Source organism: Bos mutus, chromosome 24, assembly GCF_027580195.1.
Source record: "Bos mutus isolate GX-2022 chromosome 24, NWIPB_WYAK_1.1, whole genome shotgun sequence".
Lineage (NCBI taxonomy): Eukaryota > Metazoa > Chordata > Mammalia > Artiodactyla > Bovidae > Bos > Bos mutus.
This window is the reverse complement of record NC_091640.1, coordinates 47,600,298-47,623,011: the sequence shown is the minus strand read 5'-3', so window position 1 is coordinate 47,623,011 and position 22,714 is coordinate 47,600,298. Positions and strand designations below refer to the sequence as shown.

The following is a 22,714-nucleotide window of genomic DNA, read 5'->3' as shown; positions in this document are numbered from 1 at the left end:
GGAGAAAGGGAAAGATACACTAATTGAATGCAGAGTTCCAGAGAATAGTAAGGAGAGATAAGAAAGTCTTCTTAAGTGAACAATGGAAAGAAATACAGGAAAGCAGTAGAATGGGAAGCACTGGAAATCTCTTAAAATTGGAGATATCAAGGGAACATTTCATGCAAGGATGGGCATGATAAAGGATAGAAATTGTAAGGACCTAGCAGAAGCAGACGAGGTGGCAAAGATACACAGAAAAACTATATTTAAAAAGTCTTAATGACCTGGATAACCATGATGGTGTGGTCACTCATCTAGAGCCAGGCATGCTGAGTGTGAAGTCAAGTAGGTCTTAGGAAGCGTTTTCAGACAGCTTTTCTTTGTACTCATTCCTCAGCATCAGGGCACGTTGTCTGCTGCTGGTGGGGGGGCTCTTTCCTGCCTTCCTCTAGGAGTAGACCGTAGGGATGGTACACGTGAGCCGCTTGTCGCGTGGCAGGTGCACAAGTAGGTTTGGCTCCCCCCACCCTCCCAGATGGGGTTCTGCTCCTCCCTCTGAGGCAGGGGATCTTCCCCTGGGCCTGGGAAGTGGGAGGCTTTCCTTCATCTCCTCTCCTGGCTGAAGCCTTTGTTTCCTATGAGATGGCCGCTTATAGGGGAGGAGCTCTCCATTATCTTTTATCTTTAATATTCAGTAGGTTGAAATACTCAGCAGATTGACTGTTAGCTGTTTCCTTTGCATCTGTGGGTTGATGTCTGATATCATTTTTGCAATGTTCTTGGCCATTATCTCTTCTTATGCTTTTTCTGTCCCATTCATCTCCTGGGACCCCAGTTATACTCCACTTAACTCCACTTAAACCCAAGTTCACATTTGATGTTGGATGTTCTGGGATTTTTTTCCACACTTTTTTTTTCTCTTCGTGTTTAAATCTGAGCACTTTAATTTGGCCTGTCTTCAAATTCACTGCTTATTTTTGTCTGTTTCTAAATCCATCTAAAGAGATCTTTAATTTCTGATATTGTATTTTTCATTTCTCACATTTCCCCGTGATCTTTTTTTATAGCTCAGTGTCTGTGATGAAAATCTCTATTTCGTTATTCATGCTGTCTCTTCCATCAGTTTTCATCATAGTTAAAAGTATGTCTGATAATCTCCAAATCTAGACCGTCTGATCTGATTATATTAATACTGTCCTCTTTTGACTGTGGTTTGCTACTCTCTCTGTCTTGTAATTTTTGAGTGAATGCTGAATGTTTGTGTAAAATCAATGCAATGGCCCATCATTTCTTGTGAGGCTAAGTGATAAGATGTGTGTGTAGTTGACCTAGTTCTCGGCTTGTTTGCAACTTTAGCTTGATAAGCTCAAGTGTTTTAAGAGTAGGGTTAAGACTTCACATTCTATAAGATTTGTTGTCTTATTGTAATTTTAGTTCTCTCCCTATGCTTTGAGCCATCAGCTTTCTGAACTGTGGGTGATTTCTCTGCTTTTCTCTGGGTTCTTGTGATTCTGGAGTGCTGCCCCAGGCTCTTATATCTTCCAGTGCTTTCTCTCAGCAATCCTTTCCTACCCTAGCCTTGGTAGTTCAATTTACAGAGTATCTCCGTAGAAGTTCTTGTCTCAGCTCTCCTGTCCCACCTCAGCCTAGCTCAATGTCTGGAGTCTCTTGGATTAATTTCTCTTACCTCTCCTCTGCAAGGCCTTTGAGGAGGACCTTTAGCTTCTTGGGTTAGCTCAGCTCTCCAGCCTTGTCCTCTGCCCTTTGGCACATTTTGGCCAATACTTGGTGCAGGTCTGTGGGATTGAGTGGTTGAGTAGTGCAGACTTGTTCTGTGGAATCCTTGGAATTCTAATATATCTTGTCAGCTTACATGTTGCTGTTAAAATGTATTAAAATTTAGGTTGATTTCTGCTTATTCTCACTGTGATGGGATTATTCCTCCATAGCCGCTCCACCAGGAAAGAGACCATCTGTGGGTTCCTTTTTCTATCAAGACACACTTTTTGGAATTTAGTTCCACTCAGGTTACTTTGCATCTTAAACTTCCTGATGGGTTCAGAAAAACCATGATTTTATATCTTTTTCTGTCTTGTTTGGATTGTTAGGGTGAAAGTGATGATCTATTGTGATCTTTTACATCCTAATTAGAAGTGGAACTCCTTTATGGAATACTTTCTGGTATATAATCTAGCAAATACCTGATAAAGTTTGTTATTTCACTTTGCTGTAGTTGGATTTTCTACTGAATTTCTCAGAGCTAGATTTTGAAATATTTTCCATTCTTCTCAAATCTGAACTCTCCAGTTCTGTCCTCAAGTGGCAAATTATCTTATGTCTTACTTTGAGATTAAAGCCATTGACATTAAATTGTAATTGAGGGGCTTGTGGAGAGTGTGGGAAGAATTTGCAGTAGCTGCTTAGAAAACTGGGCAAATGGAAAACTAACATAGTTAGCTGTAGGGAAGAGAGTTGTACAGAAAGGAGCTCATGATGATACAGTAGTTTACTGCTCATGTCATCAGGTACAAAGCTACAGTTGGGAGATGGTTATTTTTAAAGTTGGAGGAAAGCAAGTGGCTGTGGTGTAAATCCTGATTTTCCTGTAGAAAAGTCGATAAGTATATCTCAACTTGATATTTCAAGGGCTGTCATTACTGAGGTATAAATAGCAAGAATAAATTTAAAAGATTTTAGGGAATTTGTACCTTGGTGTAGGAAGAGGAGCTGTATTTGACTTTATTCCCTATACATATTGTTACTTAGATAAAAATGAACATTTTTTTAAAAGAAGCTTAATTAAAAGTCTCAGGGAATGGTAAAAGTGAACCAAGTCTTTTCTTCACAGACTCTTTTTACTTTTATTTCTTCCTTCTTGTTTACTTCACACTTGATGCCTTTTCCATTGTTTTAACTTTAGATTTTCCTTTATGATACTTCGCTATGAAAGTTTAAAACTTTGGGGTTGTTGGGCTTGTAAATTAAAAAGTATCTTTTGTTAACAAGTTTTGAGAATAGATTGAAATGCCAAAAGGTGAGGAAAACTTTCTTTTGGTGAAATGTTTTATTGATACCATTAAAAATTAAACATAAAGTCACATGGGTGATGAGAAACTTGTCCAGTGTTGATAAAGATGCAAGGTTTCACTTGCAAAAATATTACATTTATCCACTTACAACATTGTCTTGTTTTTAGAAGAATTTGTTTTTTTCACAGTTCATTTAAATTAGTAAAGATATTTTCAAGGGTGAAAAAGATAACTTTTGAACGTCTGTTGTGAAAGTAATAATTTGAATTTCTGTTTCATAATTGCCTTTTGGTACTGTGCTGAAACTAGTGGTTGATCGTAAAGTTAGCCTCTAAACTATTCTTTCGGTGTCTCTTCTAGGTTAGATTAAGGAGGATATTTTCTTAGAGTGGACCACCGCTTTTGGTAAGAACATGTCGTCCATCTTGCCATTCACTCCACCAGTTGTGAAGAGACTGTTGGGATGGAAGAAGTCAGCTGGTGGATCTGGAGGAGCTGGTGGAGGAGAGCAGAATGGACAGGAAGAAAAGTGGTGTGAGAAAGCAGTTAAAAGTTTGGTGAAGAAGCTGAAGAAAACAGGACGATTAGATGAGCTTGAGAAAGCCATCACCACTCAGAATTGTAATACTAAATGTGTTACCATACCAAGGTAAGTGTTGTTAAATAAGAAATTTGAGGGCCTTACTGTTGAAAGTTGCTTAAAGGAATCTAAGGGAACGTTACTGAAATTTTTTTAGTTTCAAATCAGTAGTGATTATTAAAATAAGATAGCTGTTCTTAACCTATCACATTAATTTTGTTTGACTCATTAAGACTTATATATCATTTTCTTGAACAGTGAGATGGTTTAATCAAGCAAAATAAAATACTTAGATTGTATTTTTGTCTTCACTATCTTCCTTTACCTTCATTGCCTAAATGCTTCATTGTATACTTTTGTAATTTCTGTGATCGAATTTGAATAAAGAGTCAAATATTTTCTATCACTAGCGCAGTAGTGACTGGCCGTTTTCTCCTCCTTTGGTCAAAACTTCAGTAAGGAGTTAACAGAGACAGCTCACATTGTGATGAATTTTGTATAGTTTTTATTTGAGTTACAACATTACTTCTAACAAAGAACCGTATGTAAGACAGCTTCCTGTGTGTTGTAGTTGGTCAGAACCTGTCTTGAAGACCTGCCTCTTGTATTAGAAGGATGTGTTACCTAAGAGGTTGAAGTTTTATTAGTGTACGTTTAATCGTTTTCAGAGTAGTACCACTCTCAGAAACAGTGTTTTAAAATAAAGTAGCAAGTGGTTCTAATTTGTCCTGCCATAGTTGTGCACATTACAGAGTGTGAGGGAGTGTCAGTTTATCGCATTTTCTAAAATGTTTGCAGTGTCACACACACAGGCTAGCACATGGCACGTGAAGCCATTCTACTTGACATGTTTCTAATGAGTTTTGGGAAATACACTGTGGATGCTTGTTGATAATAGACATAGAACACCAGCCTATCTACTTGCAAATACTAACAGAATGTTTCCTGCCTTGTTTGGTAGATTAATTATCCATTTCTTTTACCTTGCTTGTTTCATGTATTTCTTAAGTAAGTGTCACTTTTCCTGGTTTATTCTTTCATTTTAGAAATATTTATAGATGCCTGGCATTTCAATTCAGTAAACAGTTATTAATATCAACATATAGTCTTTGCTGTTGAGTTGCTTACTTCCTAGTAAGGGAGGTAAACTTGAAAAAACAAGAAAGATAGTTTTATAACATACAGTAGGCTTTCTGAAAGATGTATACTCAGGGAGTTGTGTCCAAAGTGGGAAGCCTTCCCTATTCTGCAGCTTGTGAAAATTTTCCTCCTGAAGAAAGATTGGTGGCCGAGTTGGATGGATGTTAAGGAGGAATTTAGTTAGGAGAAGCTTGATTCACCCAGAGTGGCGGTGGGGAGGGTGGGGAGGGCTGCTCACCGGAGTCCTGGGAGTGTAGGGGAGGAGACGGGAGACGGCCTGCCTCAGAGGCTGCATGGTAGTGAGGAAGCGCTGCATCCCATGCTGGCCGTTCACACTGAGCCCTGGGGATTGGGTGAGGGGGGAGACATCAGAGAGTCTTAGGAAAGACGTGAGGAAAAAGGGCTGTGAGACTGTCAAGAGTGGAGGTGGGAGACTGGTTAGTATGTTTCCTCCTCATCCAAGGGAGCGGTGCGGTCCGGTCCAGGAAGACATGGGGCCGTGGTTCTGCACGGCTTCATTTAAGGCTCTGCTGCCAGTGCAGTGAAGTGTTGACGGAGCGGAGCTGCAAGGAGAGTCGTGCAGTCCTGCCTCTTAAGGAGATTCAGTAGGTAGCAGCCTCTTGATTGAAATGTATAGACTTTGTATTTAAACCGTGGACGTCCCCTTAGTCAGATTTCTTTTCCTTCTTGTCCATTTTTCATTTTACGCACTAGTTTCAGAGATTTTTTTTCTTTTACATTCTTTTTCTTTAAAGATTTTTCCCCCAACACTTTTACCCGATTAATGAAAGTGAAGTGTTGATTGTCCAGTATCTTGTTTTTCACTCTTTAATAAAAGTTCATTGAAGCTTAGAAACTTGCTTGTCTAATTTGGTGGGTTTTTTTTTTTTTAATACTGCAAGAAAAGTAGATTTAATATTGGCTGTTATTGAAAAATTTAAGTTTCTTGTACTGTTTGGAACCATATATTTTTTGAAGTTTGCTTTCTTGTTAATAGTTGAAAATAGTATCAGGTTATTAGTCATTTCTTAACTCCTGAATATCCTTAAACATTTGGTCAACTCGTCATGGTGTCAACTGTAAAACAGGGAGAGTGGGTGCAGAAAGGGCCCATTGTGGAGGAATCCAAACCGCAGCTTAAGCAAAATTATTTAAGATGTAATGCAAAATGGATTTACTGTAAGTCTGTTAGCTTAAAATTGCAAGTGAGTTGTTAATAAAATACCTTTAGGTATTGATGTCTTGATGTTTTCATCATGTATTGATGAACATGAAGCATAAATTACTTAATTTTTAAAATGGCAGATATTCTTAAATGGTTAGTGTCTCGTTGACTCTCAACCGTTTCTTTCCCTCTGCCTCCATCTGCTGATGTTAGAGTGGGACTAAATTGTGGGTAGAAAGAAACCCAGACCTGACTTTATGTCCCTCCCATCCCCCTCATATAATTAGCTCTGCCTTCATCACTTTGTCTCTGAAGAAAGCGATAGCTGTAGCTGCACATATGTGTCACTGCTTCCTTCCTACTGTTGTATGTGGTGACACAAAGTGATTCATGGGTAAAACTTAACCTACTAAGCTACAGTGAGCTGAATTGTATGAATAAAGTTTCATGAAGCTTTTCCATCGCGAGACAACTCAGTCAGAAATCAGAATGGCAATTGATGTTTAGGTAACGAATCAGTCAAAAGAAGAAAAATTGGCCTTCAGTGCATATTATCTACAGAAAAACAAAATCCAGATAGCAGTGGAGATGGAGAGCTTGTAAAGTTAAAAACAGGAGGCTGTGAGGTCTGAATGCTAATTTGATAATGGTCGTTGTACGTAAATAAGCAGGAATACAGAATTTTTTTTTATAAACATCAATTATAAGGACTTTCCTAAGGTGATACTTTGTGTTTGACCATTTATGACATTTTGATGGTTCATCCTAAAGAAAGTCAGGAATATGGTCAAAGATATCTGGTGTTCACTTCAGCATTGTTTTTAATAGCAAAGAATTAGGTAAATCCAATCATAACCCATAATTCCCTTAACTATAAAGGAAACTTACATAACTCATTTTATACCAGAATTGAATGGTAAAGTAAAATTGAATAGCAAAGTAAAGTTTATACCAACTTTACTCGTAAAAATAGATCCAAAAATTATAAATAAAAAAGCTCAAATTATAAAAACAAAACCACCAAATCATGAGTGGGTAAGGTTTACTGCAGAAATGCTAGTATGATTGACCTATTGGAGGTCCATTAATATGAGACACTGCGTATTCGTATTTATGAAAGCTCTGATCTTAATGGATCTAGAAAGCTTTTTTATAAAATCCAGTGCTCATGTTAACAAATTAGGAATAGGAATTTTCATAAGTTGATAAAGTATAAAAATGTTAATGCTTAATCTTGAAACTTTAGAAGAAATAATGCCAAATTGTTAATAGTGATTACTTATGGATTACCTAAAAAGAGAAATGTCCTATAATTTTTCCCTGGTATTTATCTATGAAGGTATGCTTTACTTTTGTAGTCAGCACAGTTAAATGTTTAAGAAGAACTTTTTTGGCAATACTTAGACTATTCTTATATATTTTTTAAAATCCTTTAAATTAAGTCAACTTTCCTGTTACAGAGAAACAATGTTTTCATTTTCTTAACATGTTATACACGTGTTTATATTTTTTCCTTTAAAAAGTATGTTCCTTAAAAAGATAAAAGTAGTATGTATGTGTTGTACATGATTCCAAATTCGAACACAGATTATACAGCGGGAAAATTCCTCCCTCTCCTTCCTGTCATCACCCATATCCTCACCTTGTTGTATTACTACTGTCTTATATATCCTTCCAGGATACTGAGTATCTCATTAATACTGTCACTGACATTGGGATTTTGTTTTCCATCTTGCAAATTTTTAAAGCATCAGAGTAATTGAAGTAAACTTTATGCAGATTGTCAGCTTTTATTTTTATTTTCATATTCCTACTCTTTTGCTTCTCTGGATAACCCAGAAAGAATTAAAGAAAAGTCTTTAAAAACTGAACTATAGTATCCTTCCGTTCTTCTTAAATTAGTGCTTTTTTATTTCGGAAGAAAATAAGAATGATTCTTCCTCCCTCATACATAGATGTGTGTGTGAGATAATATACATGGAGTACTATGACAGAAAGAACTCTGAATTTTAAGTTTGGTGACTTGTAAGCTGCTTCAGTACTGATGAATGTGAATCCTGAGGCGTGTAACTGTATTTTTTACTATTTCTTCATCTGTGAAAGGGGTTAGTACTATCTTGAGTTCTTTCACAGTACTCTTTTGGGGTCTTTTCGAAATACTATAACTATTGGTTTATAAGCTATAAAGCACTATAGTCATGAATATGATTTATTTGAAATGTTCCCAGGTATTCCATGTCTTCATTTTCCTTCCAGGTTTTCTCAGAGAACTCATATTGAATTATAATTGTCCGTCTTTGCTTAGTAAACACTTCTGCCAGATAATTATCATGATTTAGTATAACTATTAAAATATAAAATCAGTTAGTCAAAACAGTGAAACAGTGTATAAATGCAAACTAGAACTTTGAGACTATCAGCCTCAGCATCCAGCTTGTCATTTTCTCTCTGCAATATTTGTGTATACGTTGTGAAAGCACTTCTGATGAACACTTCATTAGGCTCCTGTGAAACACAGTTTGAAAGACACATTGTTAAGATCCTTAACTTTTATCTGATGCCTACATTTACATTTTTATTTTTTCTAAGGTAGCGCATGCTGTAGGATCCTGGTATTCAAAGTCCTTTTGTGTGTGTATATAATACATTCTTCCATGGGGCATTTTTATCATTTACCTTATCAGAGAAAACATACCTGCCCTAGAACCTAGGTTCCTTTATAAAATTACAGAATTATTACCCAGATTTATTATTATCTATTTAATTTTAAATTTAACACTCATTACAGTAAACATCATCCTCACTTTTCTTGTCCCATTCACTTGATGTTTTGCTTTGAAGAATTCACTTAACTGCCTAGAATCAACCTAGCTAAAATAATACGCATCTAAAAAATTGCAGCCATGTTTATAGATGCTACAAATGATGTCTTCCCCAAAGAGTCATTAACTTTTTCTTAGGTAGACAGGCTGATCACTTTAATCTTCGTGGCTGATCTGGGCTGAGGCTTGGTTGCCATTTTAATTTGTTTTAGTCTGCACTGGCACATACCTTTTATTTATTTATTTCCGTCATTAGCATTGTGGGAGATTCATATCAACTCTTCTTCCATAATTTGAGTTTGGTGCTTGATCCTCCTGATGGTTGCATTTTTAAAATTAGGCAGACATCTTTGAGGGAGGAGAATCTTGTGATTGTCACAAGTTTGGCCGTGTTCATTTTCTTCATTAGAGTTTGTTTTCCCAGACTGAACCTGGTGCTCAGCTCGTACCTGGAATGTACAAGTGACTCCAGGGAAGGAAATGGCGCAGACAGTTTTCTGTTCACCAGAAAGTGTTTTCTCTTCTCTCAGTCTTTGTTCGTTTGGATCTCATTGCTTTAATTGCTCGCTGTGCTTACTGTTGTCTTTGAATACATTTTTTTGTTAACCTTTTTCCCTCTAGTTTTTGCAACAGGGAACATTAGCTTGCTATGTATGACCTGCTTATATCTTACCTGGAAGTAAAATTGTAACAGCTAATTAAAGTGAGACTTCTTATGATATGTATTCAGAGACCCCCCCAAATGTGAGAACTGGTTACAAGTAACCTACAATCAGAATTGAGGTGCTATACCATTTATGCAGGAATTGCAGGAAAGATTAGCTGAGACAAGTATTGTTAAGTTTAACCTATTACTGACCTGCTTCCCGCGATAAAGAGTTCGTGAGGGAGATCCCATATGAAAACTTGGAGAGAGTAGGTTTTTGCTCTGGCATTTCCCTTCTCCTTTTATCCAGATTGAGGGGCGTCAGGGAACTCCTCAGTTTGAATTGAGGTATGGGAAATAGACTGGTACTTGACTGTCACCTGAAAAAGCCTAAAAAAAAAAGTAAGAGAACAGTTGAGCTGCTTCTGTATCAGTGGAAGTTTCCCATGGGCCAGGTGGACTTTTCTAAGGTAGTTGAAGTTGACTTATCTTGAAAAGATCAAGAGGCTCAACTTGGAGAGTCAAAGTGACCCAAACCGGACAGCCAGAGAAACTCTTCCAGTAGAAACTAACTGCAGGGAAAGGTAGCATTTGGGCTTCTGACCTTATAGGGCTCTTCCCTCCTCCTCTAAAATCCCCTCTTGCTATTCCAGAACCCACAGGGCCCTTAAAAGTAACAGCTGGAGAGTTCTGGAAGAGTTGAAGTTAGCAAAATTCAATGAGAGAATAAAAGTTTCGATTTAGATGAGAGTAGTAAAATATAAATTTTTTCAAAGAAGTTTTTAATTATATGTATTATATACTATATGTGTGTGTATATATATATATATATACTTTATATATATTGTGTACTAGAACAGCCATGTGACCTTTTTGAGATTTTATGCAGAAATGAGGAAAACAGTTTGAAAAGGAGCTTGCTTGAGGGTAATGATATGGGAATACTGAACAGGTTTTCAAAAAACTGTCTATGTTCTCCTTTTGAAAACTAGGGAATCCACATTTAGTGACACTGGGGACAAGCAAACTGAGTGGGGAGAATGGAGGAATGTTACGTATGTCTACATGAAGTGCACAGCCTTTTAACACTTTTTTTTTTTTTTTTTTTTTTTAAAAATCTGACTGTATAGCTGTTAAATTATCCAATGATGCTTTTTCCCCAGGAACGATTTTATTACAACTAGAGTTTTCTTTTATTACCATCACATTTTTTTTCCCCCTTGAACTGTTCAATCTCTGTTCTCAAAATCCAGTATTATTTTAGCTTTGCTTTTGGGTTGTTATGAACAATGTGAATTGGTTGTCTTGAGACTCGTATGAAACTTATCATGAATAATGCTTAAATTAGAACTAAAACATGTAAAATTCTTGATTATCTCCCTCATCCCAGACTTTTTTCTTTTATGAACCTTGCTTATGTTTATGGCTTTTTATGTATTAAGAGGATATAATTTTTCCGTAACTTGGTTTACCCTAAGTTTGCTAGGCCAGTGGGGGAGAGGAAGTTAAGGGAGGCTGTATTTTTATTAAGGATGATGTAAAAGTTCAGAGTTAGATAGTGAACAGAAATTTATAATGAAAAGTAATTAACTTACAGTAATTTTTCCCATAAGTTTTATGTGATTGCTTATATAATTTACATTAACCATGTAAAACATTTTAACCTCTACATGTAAAATCCCACTGTCAACTTCAAAGTGGTATACGAATGTGAGTTAATTTTTATCTTCTAGGATGCTAATATTAAAATTGTCAAATTAGAAAGTCATTTCTTTACAGCCAAATACAGCATCACAATAATGTGTGATTAATAAGTTGAGTTTTTTACAGAACTCTATTCTGTAGTGTAATTCTTGTTTTAAGTTTTATGCATTTAATAGATTGAAATGACCACAAAGTTATATTTTGTTAGGATTTCTTGTCTTTTAGGATACTATTTTTTTAATTGTTAAAAACAGAATATGTATTAAAATAAATTTTAAAAATCCATCAGCTGTATTATTAAAATAAATGTCCTTGAGCCTACTTTGGTGCTGGCTTTTTTTTTTAAGTAATAGTTTCTGTTTTTTGGAAGAACTTGAAATATTTTGAGCAACTATTTTTAGAATTGATATTTAAATCTTTCCAATTATAGGGACTATTTTATTTGTGTGGGGGATATTTTGCTATTTTTCAAAGGCAGTAGAAGCACCTAGTAAGATTTCAAAGAGTATTTTCAACATAACATTTAAAGAGAAAGGTCAGTAACTTTTTCAGTCATTTCTTGGTCCTTCTGTTTCTAAGAAGAGCTGTTCCAAACCAAGAAGAATAGAAGTATCCCTTTTATCTTATTAGACTCTATGGAAATTGTGTTGTCTCCTCCTGTTTTGATTTGGGAGTGACTCTACTAATTTCATTGTCCAAAGAATGTTTTTTTCCTGAGAAATTAACTCTTGCAGTGACCGCTCTAGTTTTTATAGTTAAGCACATTCTATAATGCTTTACTTATCTAAAATGCTGTTCCAAAGTTATTGGTTTAATTATCTGCCATGTTTTTATTTTTATTGAACTGTGTAAGAGGCAGAATAGAGTTGGTAGTTAAGAATGCAGCCTCTGGCCCCACCACTTGCTAGCTGTGCAGCCTTAGACGTGTCACTTTATCTCTGTGCTTTGATGATCTCATTTGTCAAGTGGGTGAACTGCCTTACTTGTGGGCTGTTGGGAGGTTAAGTGATCTAGTGTATGTAACAGATTAGTGCTGTGCCCGATACATAGTAAGTGCTTGATCTGTGTGAGATGTACATGGGATGGATCCCTCCTCAGATTTGATTTTGATGTGAGACTGATGAAGCCAAACGTATATTAAAAGGGAATGAAAAAGATTATTGCTCATATGATAAAGCTTTCGGGAAAAGCAGGACAGGCTTCCAGACTGGTCCAAAAATTACTTGAGAAAGAGGTAATGGGAGTCGTGGGGCTGGGTTGATAATTCCCGCATTCCTGTGTGTACCCAAACTTTTCTTGGTTTAAAATTCCGACCAGCCACAAGGATTTCCTTACCAGTTTGCTCACATTTGAGGCAGAGGGTTGAAGACATGGTGGAACTTGAAACTCTCCACAGTTGAACATCAAAATATAGTCAGATTCCTCATTAAACTCATTAGGGGTAAATGACGGTAAGCTACACCAAGTGCAGCATGGTCAAACCCATGCAAGAGAAGGTCTTGAAAGCAGCCAGTGAACAGTGTGACATGTTACATACCAGGAAATAATGATGTGAAGGACATGTGACCTTTTGTAGAAGCAGTGGGGCCAGAAGATGATAAAATGACATCTCTGAGAAGCCATAACCATAAACATGTATCTAGTTAATAAAAGTTTCGAAATATATGAGTAAAACTTGATAGAATTAATGTATCAGAATCACAAATTTGTAGTTATAGAGAGTTAAATAAGACCAAACAAGTGAGTAAAGACATGGAAGATCTAAATTACAGTACTGTTTTGGTATTTATAGAAAAGTAGATCTAAATCGGTGTAGTAAGTCTTTTCAAGTACTCATGGTACCCTCACCAGGAAAGACTATTTGCAGGGTTCAGTAAATTTTAAAAGATTAAAAGTCAACAGAGTATGTTCTCTGCCAAGAGCAGAACAAAATTAGAAATCAATACCAATAAGACATGTATTAAAAAATGGAAATTATCATAATTCTTTGACCCATGGGTTATTTAGAAGAAAACTGTGAGCAAAATTAGAATGTATATCAAAACTAAAGGATAATCAGATTACACCATGTAAAATAAGTGGGATGTAGATAAAACAATGCTTACAGGGAAGTTTATAGCTTTAAGATAATTATATTAGAAAAATTATCTAAGATGTCACCTAGGAAATGAGAAAAGGTCAAAGAAAATAGTAGAAGGAAGATAAAATAAAAAATAGCAGAAAATCAGTGATTAGAAAAGAGACAATAAAGATAATAAATCCAAAAGCTGATTCTTTAGAAAGGTCAGTAGAACTGATAAACTCTCCTGTAACACTGATGACGTAAGAATGAAAGAGCCCATAACCACGAATCAGCTATGTGTGAAATGATAGAGATGATACTGTGCTAGATCCTAGACATTAAAAGCATACTATGAATATATTTTCAACAACTTTATGCCAGTAATTTGTAATGGTCAAATTTAAGAACATGTTACTATGGCTGGTGCAGGAAGAAGTGGAAAATTTGGATAGCCCTATATCAGTGAAAAAGAAATTGAACTCATAATCAAAATCTCTCTCACAAAGAAAACTCCAGGTCCAGATGGTTTTACTGGTAAATTCAAAACATTTGTGCAAGAAATAACATCAGTCTCACAAAAACTCAGAAAAACAGTTATTTTATGAGGTCATTGTAACCCCAATACCAAAACCTGACAAAGATGGCACAAAAAGGAGAAAAATTACAGATTAGTATTAGTCATGAGCAAAGGTATAAAAAATTAACAAAACACATATTCTCCAGCAATATACAAAGAGCACATCATGACTGAGTGAGATTTAGCTCAACAGTGAGAGGGTAGTTTATAATATTCAAAAATTAATCAGTGTAATTCAGAGCAATAACAAAGGGGGAAAGCAATGTGATCACTGTACTTGGTTAGAAGCATTTGATAAAAATTCATCATCCATTCATGACAAACATTCCCAGCTAATGAGAAATGTAAAGACGTTTCCTCAGTCTGATAAAGCACATTTAAGAAAAACTGACAGCTTAAGATTATACTTACAAAATAACATGTTTTCCCTAAGAGCACAAGGATATCCATTCTTATATCTTCTTCAGTTCATCATTTTATCAATAGTTGAAGACCTAGGCAGTGCAGTGGGGCAGGGAAATGAAATGTAAGAGGCATAAAGAGCTCAAAGAATGGGTCAGAGCACTTACATTTTGTAGATGACGTGATTATGTAAGAAACAAGGGATCTACAAAAACAGTCACTAAAGCAAATGAGTAAATTTAACAAGGCTGCATTTTACAGGATGAGTTGTATTTTCATTAAATACTCAATACATTAACAGCAAACAAGTGGAATTAATATTAAAACAATTCTATAAATAGCATCAATACAATTAAAATATCTAAGAATACATTTTTTTTAAAGACAAGATCTGTATATTAAAATTTCAAAATCTTAAAAATTAAGGACTAAATAAGTAAGGAGAGAATTCTTCTCACATAGTCAGATAATTCTTTTTATCAGACTCACACTCCCTCAGATAAGCCTTATCAACTCTGCACAGAATACAAAGAAAAATAAGGCACTACAGAGTAAACAAAATCGACATTTTGAAGGAGATTTGACCCTTGGGTGGAAGTGACAGGCAAATTTTCTGTTTTTATTGCTTTTATCCATGCAGAATGGATAGAGTAGCTAAAATTTCAATATGAATTTCACGTTTTCTGGCCTGACAAAGCAGAGATCAGGGTTGAGGACAACCAGAGTTGCTGATGAGTGACCGGAGAATTCTAGCGTGGAGAGAGCCACTGAAGGGGAGTCTCAGGTTTTCCTGTAAAACTGCCGAAATCACTAGGCTGACCCCTAAACCCACATGTGTGTGGGGTTGAGTTAGTGCAGTCTGGCTGAAGGTAAAAACTGATGGAAATTGCTTGAAGACTTAAGAGTTTGCAGTTTGAGTACAAACAAGTTAATTACCTGCCAAAACAAACCCAGTTAACACTTGGAGGAATCTAGCATCCCCATCATGTGATGTTCAGCGTCCAACATACAGTCTTTTAAGTTACTCAACCTCTGAGGAACAAAGAAAATGGGACCTTTTCTCAGGAGGAAACCGATGGAGACACCTCTGAGACAACCTTCCTGTTAAACTATCATGCCGTAAACTGACATATATTTGTGTATTGAGGCACTCAGTAGTATTAAGTTCTCTTCCAGTTTAATCTGAATCAAATCAATCTCCATCAAACCCTAAAAATATATGTATTTGTTTTTCATAGAATATACACACTTAGCCTAAAATTTACATGGAAATACATAGGACCTAGAATGTCCAAAGCAGTTTTGAAAATGATCAACAGTGTTCGAGGACTTAAATTATCTGACTGTGTGTGAAGCTCCAATAATAATATATTGTGATTCTGTCATGAAAACAGATAAATAGGATAAAATAGAGAACCTTAAAATAGATGGTTCTATAAAACAGTAAGAGATGTGGGTTCTTGGTTATTGGGGCCACCCTGATGCTCGGGAAGATTGAAGGCAAAAGGAGAAGGGGGCAGCAGAGAACGAGATGATTAGAGAGCATCACTGACTCAATGGACATGAATTTGAGCAAACTCCAGGAGATAGTGGGGGACAGAGGGGCCTGGCGTGTTGCAGTCGGTGGGGTCACAAGGAGTCAGTCAGAACTTAGCAACTGAACAACCAACAAATGGTTATTGATTTTTGACAGGTTTGCCAAAGCAATCCAATAGAGACAGGAAAGTCTTTTTCAGCAAATAATATTGGGGGAATTGGACTGTCCATGTGGATGAAGGAACCTTGGTCCCATCTTGTACCATTCAACAAAAGTAATTCTAAATGAATCAGAGTTCTTATCTAAAAGCTAAAACTGTCAAGCTTGTATAGGAAAATAATTTGTGACCTTGTTTTGACTTATTTGTTGTGAACAAATTGAATTACGTTTGTTCAGTTAAGTCATGTCTGACTCTCTGCGAGCTCATGGAATGCAGCACACCAGCCTTCCCTGTCCTTCACTATCGCCTGGAGCTTGCTCAAACTCATGTCCATTGTGTCAATGATACCATCCAACCATCTCGTCTTCTGTCATCCCCTTCTCCTCCTGCCTTCCATCTTTCCCAGCATCAGGGTCTTTACTAGAGAGTCGTCTCTTCCCATCAAGTGGCCAAGTCAGCCTCAGTAACAGTCCTTATAATGAATATTCAGGGTTGAGTTCCTTTAGGATTGACTGGCTTATCTCCTTGCTGTCAAATGAACTCTGAAGAGTCTTCTCCAGCACCACAGTTCAAAAGCATCAGTTTTTCAGCTGTCAGCCTTCTTTATGATCCAACTCTCACATCTGTACATGACTACTGGAAAAACCATAGCTTTGACTGTCCGGACCTTTGTCGGCAAAGCGATGTCTCTGCTTCTTAATACACTGTCTGGGTTTGTCTAGGGCTTCTCAGAACCTTTCTGGTGGTAAAGAACCTGCCTGCCAGTGCAAGAGACATAAGAAAGGTGGGTTTAGTTCCTGGGTCAGGATGATCCCCTGGAGGAGGAAATGGCAGCCCACTCCAGTATTCTTGCCTGGAGAATCCCATGGACTGAGGAGCTTGGTGGGCTGCAGTCTATAGGGTCGCAAAGAGTCAGACATGACTGAAGCGACTAAACACACAAGGGTTTGTTACAGCTTTCCTTCCAAGGAGCAAGCATCTTTTAAATTTTATTGCTGCAGGCAGTCAGCATCAGCAGTGATTTTGGAGCCCAAGAAAAGAAAATGCCACTGTTTCCACTTTCTTCCCATCTATTTGCCATGAAGGGATGGGACTGGATGCCATGATCTTAGTATTTTGAATGTTGAGTTTTAAGCCCACTTTTTCACTCTGTTCTTACACCTTCATCAAGAGGCTCTTTAGTTCCTCTTCACTTTCTGCCAATAGAATGGTTATCATCTGCATATCTGAGGTTGTTGATGTTTCTCTCCCCACAATCCTGATTCCAGCTTGTGATTCATCAGCCCAGCATTTTGCATGGTGTACTCTGCATAAGTTAAATAAGCAGAGTGACAATATACAGCACTGACAAACTCCTTTCTCAGTTTTGAACCAGTCGTTCCATGTCCAGTTCTAGCTGTTGCTTCTTGACTTGGATATAGGTTTCTCAGGAGACAGGTAAGGTGGTCTGGTATTCCCATCTCTAAGAATTTTCCACAGTTTGTTGTGATCCACACAAAGGTTTTAGCTTAGTCAGTGAAGCAGAAGTAGACACTTTTGTGGAATTCCCTTGCTTTTTCTGTGATCCAGTGGATATTGGCAGTTTAATCTCTAGTTCCTCTGCGTTTTCTAAGCTTGTGCATCTTGGAAGTTCTCGGTTAATGTACTGTTGAAGCCTAGCTTGCAGAATTTTGAGCATTACTGTGCTAGCTCATGAAATGAGCACAATCGTATGGTAGTTTGAACATTGTTTGGCATTGCTCTTCTTTGGGATTGGAATGAAAGCTGACCTATTCCAGTCCTGTAGCCACTTCTGAGTTTTCCAAATTTGCTTACATACCGAATGCAGCTTTTTAACAGCATCATCTTTTAGGATTTGAAATAGCTTAGCTGGAATTCTCTCACCGCCACTAGCTTTGTTTCTAGTAATGCTTCCTAAAACCCAGTGACTTCACACTCCAGGATGTCTGGCTCTAGTGAGTGAGCACACCATTGTGGTTATCGAGGTCCTTAAGACCTTTTTTGTATAGTTCTGTGTATTCTTGCCACCTCTTTTTAATATCTTCTGCTTTTGTTATGTGCTTACCATTTCTGTCCTTTCTTTACCATATCTGTCCTCGCATGAAGTGTTTCCTTGATACCTCCAATTGTCTTGAAGAGATCTCTATAGTCTTTCCCATTCTGTTGTTTTCCTCTCTTTCTTTGCATTGTTCACATAAGAAGGCTATCTTATCTCTCCTGTTCTCTGGAGCTCTGATTCAGTTGGTGTATCTTTCCCTTTCTCCTTTGCCTTTGCCTTTCTCTTCTCTTCTTTTCTCAGCTGTTTGTGACCTGGACGTAGGCAAAGTGTTGTTTTGTTTTGTTTTTTTTCTTAAAGGATATGAAAAGCAATAAGAGGACATTCAGTTAGACTTCCATCAATATTAAAAAGCATTTCATCAAAAACTATTAAATGAATAAACAAGTCGCAGAGTGGAAGAAAATATTTGCAGAACGTATTTCTAACTAAAAAGAGGATTGTATCTGCACTTTATAAAGTATTTCTTAACTCTGCAGTGAGAAGGAAATTGCCTACTTTAGAAATGGACAAAGGATTTGGATGCATCACAAAAGAAGATATGGAAAGGACTGCTGAGCAAATAGAAAGTGTGTGGTATTGTTAGTCATTGGGAAAACGCACATTGTGAAACCACAGTGAAATACCACTGCACAGCCGCCATCGCAGTGGAAAAAAGATTGCCTTTGGGGGTGGGGAGGGGATGGCAGGGATTGACTGAGAAAGGGGTAGGAGGGGACTTCTTGTCAGGATACAGTTACCCATTTATGTATTTGATAAAATGTAAACTTAACAAAATGGTACCATTAAGATCTGTTTGACTCTGTGTAAATGTTACCTCTAAGAAAGAGTGAACAGTGCGATATATGTATGCTTTCAGTGTCTAGATTTAAAGTATCTACAACTTAATTTTGAATACATCAAAAATAAGATGGACTGATAAATAGATACTGGGGCAAGGACAGCGTGGCTCCGCGCTTTCATTGCAGTTTTCCAGGGAAGGAGTGACAGTGCTGGATGGACATGCTGAGTTAGTTTAGGATTAGGAAGTTTTAGTCATTTTGGTCAGTCTGTGGGCTACAGAGTGATTCCTAGATGTCTAGGAACATACCCCTAGGTTGATGTAGGGCAGGAAGAATATTAGCTTGGTGTGTCAGAGTTTGATTAATAGCAGAGGTGTGAGCTCTGGTGATTTGTGTTTGAAAGGTGAGCTCTCAACGGAGTCCCTTGCTGTCTCTAGACCTGGGAGGGGGGTAGTCTCTCTGAAATCAAAGCTCCAGATGCCAGCGTGTCAAGGATACAGAAAATGAGAAAATATGGTTAATACATGTTCATATAAAAGCTTAAAACTACAGATTTTAAACCATCATTCTGCAAAGGTATACCTTGAAAAATTTAGGCTCTTAAGCCAGCCAGAAGTAGATACAAATCCTGGCTGTTACCTCAGTAGCTTTGTGACCTTTTGAGTTATTTAACTGCTCACATTCATTGTTTTTATATGAAAACAATGTTCATGTTAATTCACTTTATAGGGTTGGTACGAGTATAAATTATGTAATACATATGAAGAATAGTGCCAGGTACATAGCAAATGCTTAAAATAAATGTTGGCAGTTTTTCCTTAAGTTTTCTGTAGCCAATGAAAATTTCTTAATTGTTCCTTTATATCCTTTGCTAATTTGTTAAGAACAAGGTTGTTCCTAAAGCTCCTTTCTTGGTGATGGAGGGAAGGTTAAAAACTATCTGGAGGTAGGCGTTTTCCTGTTTTCTGATCCCACACTTCAGCTGTATAATGGTGATAAAGTGGAGTATACAGATACATACAGTATACAGAATTATAGAGACAAGAATTTATTTTTTTATTACAGTTATCAGCTCTTGATTCCTGAGCTGATATAAACTTTTAGCCTTTTTTAGTCACATACAAAATGGAAGGACCTCCTCTATTGTAAGTAGAAATAGTTTTAGATGGGTCAATGCAAATTATTTCATACGCGTTCATATATCCTGCATGCATGCTGAGAGTTGCGTCAGACCCTTTGCGACCCTATGGACTAGCCCACTAGTTCCTCTGTCCATGGAATTTTCCAAGCAAGAATACTGGAGTGGGTTGCGATTTCCTACTCTGGGGGAATCTTCCCAGGCCAGGGATTGAACCAGTGTCTCCTGTGTCTCCTGCATTGTAAGGTGGATTCTTTACCACTGTGCCACCTGGGAAACCCCTCGTTATCTCATGAGTACATCAGTAATCGAACTGGAGCCTCCAGAAAAGTTCTTTTGTTGATGCCATTCTGTTAATTTAACTCAGTGTTCAGCGTTGTATATATGGATTTCCCCATGACGGTCTAGATCCTTACTCCTTTTGATTTGTAGAAGAAATAAACTCTTTAGGCAATAAAGTCATGAAAAATAATGAATTAGTAAAACATAATGAGGTTTATTGTGGAGAAATCTCTGGTACAAGGTCTGCAGGACTTTGCATGAGATTCTGCTATGGACATGCTTGCTCATCTGACTGAATCTATGCAAGGACAGCTTTGTAAATGACTTACGCTTGGTCTCTTGTGTCTTAGTTCAGCATATTATTGTATGTTAATTGCATTGGTGAACTATATCTATATCAAATTTTGACCAGGCTGAATTTATCTGAGACCAGTTTTTGTTTTTAACCAATTAGCATGCAAATTTTTTTAAACTTTTGAGTATTTAGACTGTCCTAAAGTCAGATAGTCAAATTTAGGAGATGTTGAGCTAATGTGTATGGGACAGTGCTATTACTACAGTTTATTTTGTAATTAATAAAGTGTAATACTTGCTTTGGAACATATGAATTTCTCCTATCAAGTATTTTTATCCGTTTAATGTTTTCAGACCCATCTCTCTTCCTTATAACAGTGAAGCGTTGATATGTTTCACTTTCAAGTGATATGTAGACATTTCTTGTGGACTTCTTAGTGTTGTTTAAATGTGTAGAAACATAATTTAGTGAAGGTTTATGATTATCAAAAGGCCAGTTTATACTGAGTTCTGTAACAGAAAATTCTAGCATCAAGTCAATGATTTGTTAATATTGTTTGTTTCCATTGTGATTGTGGTGCTGAATGACTAAGGTTCTTTTAAGGTCAGCATATTATCATCTGCCCTGTATCACTAAATTCTGCACCTCTTTTCTCTAAGAGTACTAGGAAGCATAGTTTATGTAGCACATCCTAATACCATTTGGCCTTTTTGGTGTGGTCTCATCACTCCCACGTTAAGTCAGTCTCTCTGCTTACCTTTGGTGCTGAGGTGATTGTCAAACCCTGATCCAAACTGAGGCACTGAGATGATGCAGCAGAGCGAGATTGGTGTTTACCAGGTTATCCAGAACACGTGGCTAGAAGGTTTATGTTACTGTTTACTCGGGATGAAAATACAACTTAAAAAAATTATTGGAGACTCCCGACCGTACTGTATTTGAGGTGCCCAGGGATCCCCAGGTTTTAGTCACAGAAATGCTGACAGAAGTGCTGTGAAAACAAAAACTCAGAAAGCTCCTGGTGAAGTGGAAAGTGTTGGACAAGAGTGGGCTGGAATCTTGGCCCTGCCACTTGTTAGGAGATTGTTTTACTGTCCCTCTGAGGCTCAGTTACCTTAAAGTGAGATAGCAAGTAGCTTGCAGGTTCTTATGAGGTCCATAATACATTTAAAGTCTTAATTATGCCTGGCATATGGCCTGGCTAACTTACAAAGGTAATTGTTATTACTTATTTCACTGGTTTTCAGATGTACATTTCTTCACTTTGGGACACATCATATAAATAAAATTGGAAGTTTTTCCTTATTTAGTATAAGATAATGTTGCATTTTGAACTTATTGAAATAGAGAGTGTACAAGAGTTTTATAAAGTAGTTGTAATCAGTGCTGTTTTTCTGACATTTTTCCTGCATTTACTTCTTTTAATACCTTTTAGGAACTGTCCATATTTGCAGTTATAACTTGCCACTCCTTGTTAACAAACTGAAAACCTGAGAGAGCCATTTTTCCTCACTGTTATTTAAAGTATTATGATTTAGTGTGCCCAGGAACATTCTGATTCAGTTTTATGCTATAAAAATACTAATTTAGTCACCAGCTACCTTGCTTGCTATGTGGTAGGGATACAGAGACCTTTGGAAGCTCAAGGTCTTATGGGGTTTATTTTGTTCATAAATTAAAACTTTGGGTAGAAAGACTCTTTAAAGAAGAGGGAGTAATTAAAACTGCCTGATTTAAATCCCCTAGACTACTAGGTCTTAAAAATTAACCTGTTTTGCTAGGCATACCTAAAGAATTAGTAGTCAGGTTAAAAGGGGGCTAGGTGCAGGCCATTGACATAAATGCATGTGGAAGAAAATGGGTACCAAAGGCTCATGTTAGATAAAGAGGACATTTGGCTAGAATAAACAGGCCTCAGACTGGCATTTGTTATCTCCTATATAATGCCCTATGTGAGCTGAAATGGCGCAGAATAGAAAATAACAATCTGTACTTCTTATTCTTAGTTATCTAAGGTTAGAAGCATATCTTTTAATAGAAATGTCAAGACAACTTGACTTACGTTAATTCTGTGGCAGTGTTCTTTTGTTTGATTTGTTTAATTTTGGTAAAAGGCAATACATTGGCATAGTTTTAAAATCTGTATATATTTTATGTGTAAACATATATATGCATGCATATGTAAAAACAGAATGAACAAACATTGAAAATTTTTCTCTTCCCTCCCTCTCCCCACCTCAAGTAACTCCGGTTCACTCTGTGTGTGTGTGTGTGTGTGTGTCTTTCCTGTACGCTTGTACAGACATTGGAAGATACTTTTACTGTCTTTCTTTTTTAAACAGAGTAGCTTAAAAA

The 22,714-nt window shown here is 36.9% G+C and overlaps 1 protein-coding gene across 3 annotated transcripts in view; it reads left to right on the top strand.

Moving 5' to 3' along the window:
* Positions 1–22,714, top strand: part of SMAD2 (SMAD family member 2) — an 86,989-nt gene that overhangs the window by 28,511 nt on the left and 35,764 nt on the right. For all 3 annotated transcript variants that reach the window (XM_070361830.1, XM_070361831.1, XM_070361829.1), the window contains exon 2: positions 3,372–3,660. In XM_070361830.1, the coding sequence (XP_070217931.1) occupies positions 3,425–3,660 (236 nt within the window). In that variant the 5' untranslated portion in view covers positions 3,372–3,424. The remainder of the gene's footprint in view (positions 1–3,371; positions 3,661–22,714) is intronic.